At 32.3% G+C, this 4,383-nt stretch overlaps 1 protein-coding gene across 1 annotated transcript; it reads right to left on the bottom strand.

The window, feature by feature from the left end:
* Positions 1-892: 892 nt before the first annotated feature.
* On the bottom strand, positions 893-2,054 carry LOC106764489 (serine/arginine repetitive matrix protein 2). The gene has a single exon (XM_014648772.2). It carries the CDS (start codon positions 1,830-1,832, stop codon positions 1,200-1,202), a length of 633 nt encoding a protein of 210 aa, XP_014504258.1. The 5' UTR covers positions 1,833-2,054; the 3' UTR covers positions 893-1,199.
* Positions 2,055-4,383: the final 2,329 nt, after the last annotated feature.

Raw genomic sequence — 4,383 nt, 5'->3', positions numbered from 1 at the left:
GAATTATGCATGGTTAATTTTTTAATCATACTCTATTATCATTGAAGAGATTTTTCAATTAATCATTAAGTCAGTTTTCAAAATTAGTGATATAAAAGGTTTTAATTATTAGTTCAATCTCTGTAAACATTGCCAAGTAATGTGAGAGGCAATAGCTCGTGTATGTCCCTCATAATGCATGTATATCTACGGTCACTACCATGGTTATCAAACTTTCGAGTTAACTCGTAAACTCGTATGAATTTATGTTTTCAGACATGGTTTCCAAATATTAACTCGAAAATAAACTCATTTTTTGTCTAGAATCGCGAGTTTGGGGCTATTCTACGAACTTGAAAGGAGAAAAATTAAAAAAAAGAGATCGTTTGGATTTAGGGTTTCCTCACCTGATTGTCACTATCTCTTGTTCTCCTCTCTCTCCATGGCATGACTACAATTCTTTTTCATTATATATTTAATGAAATACATCAAAATTAATGACAATAATCAAAGTATTTATGTTTTACACTGCAATAACATTATAACTAAGGAGTTTTAATTTTTCTCAATTATTTAAGGATTCGCGTGATGCACGAATGGTTTTTGTTGTATGGTGACTTTTCTTCAATTTGTTCATATGTCATCTACTCGTATAGTATATTCGTAAAAACAATTGTTGTATTAAGTAGCAGAATATGTAGTCTATTGGCGTTGTCTTCACATATGTTTTATTAGACATCGATCACTTCTGAAATGTAATTCTTCTAAAAATTTCCAACCTATAATGATGTGACTATGATCTAATAAAAAAAGTGATAGATGAGAGAAAAACTTAAAGTAACATTTGTTGTATTGAAATCAATCTGCTATTATAACACAACCTCATAGAATCGAGGATTCGGTAGTTAATTAACATAAACCTTATGTGTTTAAGATTGGAAGCATAGTGCAGTAAAATTATTTAACTATTTAATGAGTATGGTGGTGATGATCTGGTATATGCTATTGAATCCCAACATAAAGGCACTGCTACATACAAGTCTAAAATCAAAAGTTAGAAATCAGAACAAGAGGTGAAGGAATCAACACCAACACAAGGTAAGGAGGTTAAAGATATATGATGCACTTCATTACTATAAAAATCAGTTTGGCACATACAATCTATCCAACTAGGCACGTTTATTAACACCAAGCATAGACAGTAAAACAGCTACAACATGTCACAGAAAATCTCCAAGAAGTACCTTCTTGAATATCGATGAGTAGCACCCTCGCGACCTGGCATTACCAAAGCACAAACTGGAGCTAGTCACCTCATACATGTCTTCATCTTCTACACCCTTTCTGGGGTGTATCATCGGAGAAGATGGCACGGAATACGATGTGGGCCGTGGCGAGGAGAATGACAAAGATGACGATGATGATGAAGAAGAAGACGGGGAAGAAGAAGAATAAGACCAAATGTTTTGAGATCCAGTTTGTGAAGGAGCACCATCTTTTCTAGTAGGACGTTTGGGAAATAGAGTTTGCAAAAAGCTAGATTTTGGCGAGTTCTTGTTCTTGATGACCTTGGGAGTGGTCTTTCCGGTAGCATTTTGGAAATAAGAGGGTGGTGGTGTGAGGGGAGGGAGAGAGTTTTCTTTGAATCTAACCTTTGGGGTACCTGGTTGAGATTCCCACACAAAGGGAACTGAGGAAGATTCAACATGGTAAGCTTCATTGGAGAGATTGGAGAAATCCCTGGCTAGCTTATCATGCTCAAGGAACATCACCATGTCCTTCTCTTTCCTATGAGGCCTTTGTACAACAATGTTAGAAGGCCTTTGGAGAGTGCTATTAGAAAGCTTTGACATGGTTAATTACGATGTAGGCGTATGTTATGTATATATGAGTAAGTGTTGAAGATGGGAAAGTGCAAAAGAGACATGTTCAAAGGGTTTTGGTGATGTGAGGGAGTAGTTTAAGACTTTTTTTTATGTTAAAAATGGGAATCTATAGCCATGAGATTGGCAATTGGTAGTGGGTGGCCTGTGTATGTTTAAGTGGTTTCCACATTCCAGTGGAATTTGCGATGGTTGAATATATTAGAAAAGAAAGTGAAGTCAACTATATACAATTGTGGCAGGTTAGTTAATGGCGCTTAGTTCACGTAAAGATAATAAAATGCCTCTTTAATGATTATTTGCTCATAGATTTATAGTTCCTAGGATCCACTCAGATCGATTTCATTTCTTTAATGTTCTGTCAAACATTATGAACAAAGGATGAAGTCGAATACAAGGCTCTAATCATCCCATTATTTTTTTTTTTTTCAATCTCATCATATTTACTCATTTTGACCATCTTCTCCACAGCTTTGCGTCGTGCCAGAAACCCTAGAACGACACAATCAAAGCCTGAAATAGGCTTCCAATCCAAGACAAAAAATTCTAACAAAAATACTTACTTTAAGACAACAATTTTATAAGTTTGTTTCCAAAATGATCCATTTGTTTTAGTTGGTGCAATGTTTTTCTTAATGTGAGTTAGTTGAATATAATATGAATAAGGAAGAATGATTATGAGAAACTTTTCTTCAAGAAACAAAAGTGTCGGGATATAGCTTTTCAATTAAAAAAAGGCTATAAGAAAAAAAGTATATATATTCTATCTAAAAAGCAGATAGTTTAACTAATCATCTATTAATATTTTTCAGGATATATATCTCTGAGATAAACGTGTCGATTTAACATCTTAACAAATAGAGTGAATAATTCAATATCTTAACAACCGTGTTAATTGATTTACATTGTACAAAACATATTCTAAAAGTCTTGCTGATATGCTAAAAAAAAGAAGAACGAGTCAGATCACAGTTCTAAGAAGTTCTTCCTTTTAGTTGTAACAACGTCTTCTGAATTAGTCTTGCAATAATCTTATATAACCAATGGTTAAAAAAACATCCCTTCCCAATGGGGTTATTGGATGTTTATTATTGCATTACGCAATTCAATGTTATTGTTTGAATAGAAAATGATCTTAACCATCCATCTCAAGAACAAGGCCAAGACAAGCAAAGAAAAACATGGCGTAAGGCAATACCAACCCTAATTAATGAATGGAAGAAAGATGAAGAAGGACACGTGCTACTCCTTCTCCAACCACGTGCCTTGTCAGTTCTCCTTTACTCTAATTGTTTTGGTCAACTATTCCTTTTCCCTCTCATGCAAGGCAAATAAGGAATACTTCATTCATTCATTTCATTCATTGTTTTTTATTATAGTTTTTGCATAGTCAGAATTAGACAGTGTCTGCATATTAAACTCTGATATGGATGAACCTTATTTAGTATAATATAGCAAAGAAAAATGTGAGTGGTTTATGTTGTGTGAAGACAAGAAGGGTTAAAAATCTCACGTCAACTAGATAAGGTCAATTCATATTATACAAGTAGATATAAATTTTATACTTACAAATCGGTTTCACTAGTATAGAATTTGTTTTTAACGTCACCTTTTAAACGTTAGTTAAGCGGAGACCCGACGTAAATTAATGTTTGTATAGACATTGGACAGAGATCAGACGTTAAAAGTTTAAAATAACAAACATCTAAAATCTTTTATGTACCAGTATTTTGTGAAATTAAGTTAAAGCTTTAAGTTTACTTTAAAAAAAATAAAAAAGATGCATGTACCCACTTCCCAATGGCACTTACCCAACAAACAGCATCAGTTAGGCCATCACAATCACTGTTAGTAGCAATCCTTTGGTAATATTTAATGGAATGCTAACATATTATTTGGTGAAAGAACAGCAAGACTACAAAAGTGATGAGAAGGCACAAATTGAGACTTGCTAACGGCATCTCATAGTAACTTAAATCTGACTCGTAGATAGTTTTTCTGTAAGGAACCAACCAAGAAATAAGAATTATACAAAACCAATCTTTGGTCTTTTTCTAGATTATTACCAGCTAAGTTTTATGTATGACATCTAAAATAACCTAAGTTGCTGCAATTGTTTAGTTTCCTAGATATATCTTATGAGATAAACTAAACTTACACTTATTAGAAAATTAGTTTTGGTTGTTGTAAAAATTATTTGTTGACATTTATTGAATCTTCAGATCTGTCTATAACCAAGATTTTTTTCTTAGACTGAGATTTTTTTATATAAAATTAGGAAATTAATTAATACACAGGTAACATCAATCAACAAACCCCTAATGTATGACATGAAAAAAAAGGTCTATTTTTTTAAAAGAAAAAACAACAAAATCTGAATTACATTTGTATAAATAAAAATCTTGAGTTGTTATTAGGAGCTTTTTGGTTCCTAAATTTAATTAATATAGTCGAATAAAACATATAAAATTATAAAATTATAAAATCATAAAATTATTATATTTTTTTTATTTCATAATTT

Source organism: Vigna radiata, chromosome 6, assembly GCF_000741045.1.
Source record: "Vigna radiata var. radiata cultivar VC1973A chromosome 6, Vradiata_ver6, whole genome shotgun sequence".
Classification (NCBI taxonomy): domain Eukaryota; kingdom Viridiplantae; phylum Streptophyta; class Magnoliopsida; order Fabales; family Fabaceae; genus Vigna; species Vigna radiata.
Note: the sequence above shows the minus strand (reverse complement) of the source record. Positions and strands in the feature narration are given on the sequence as shown.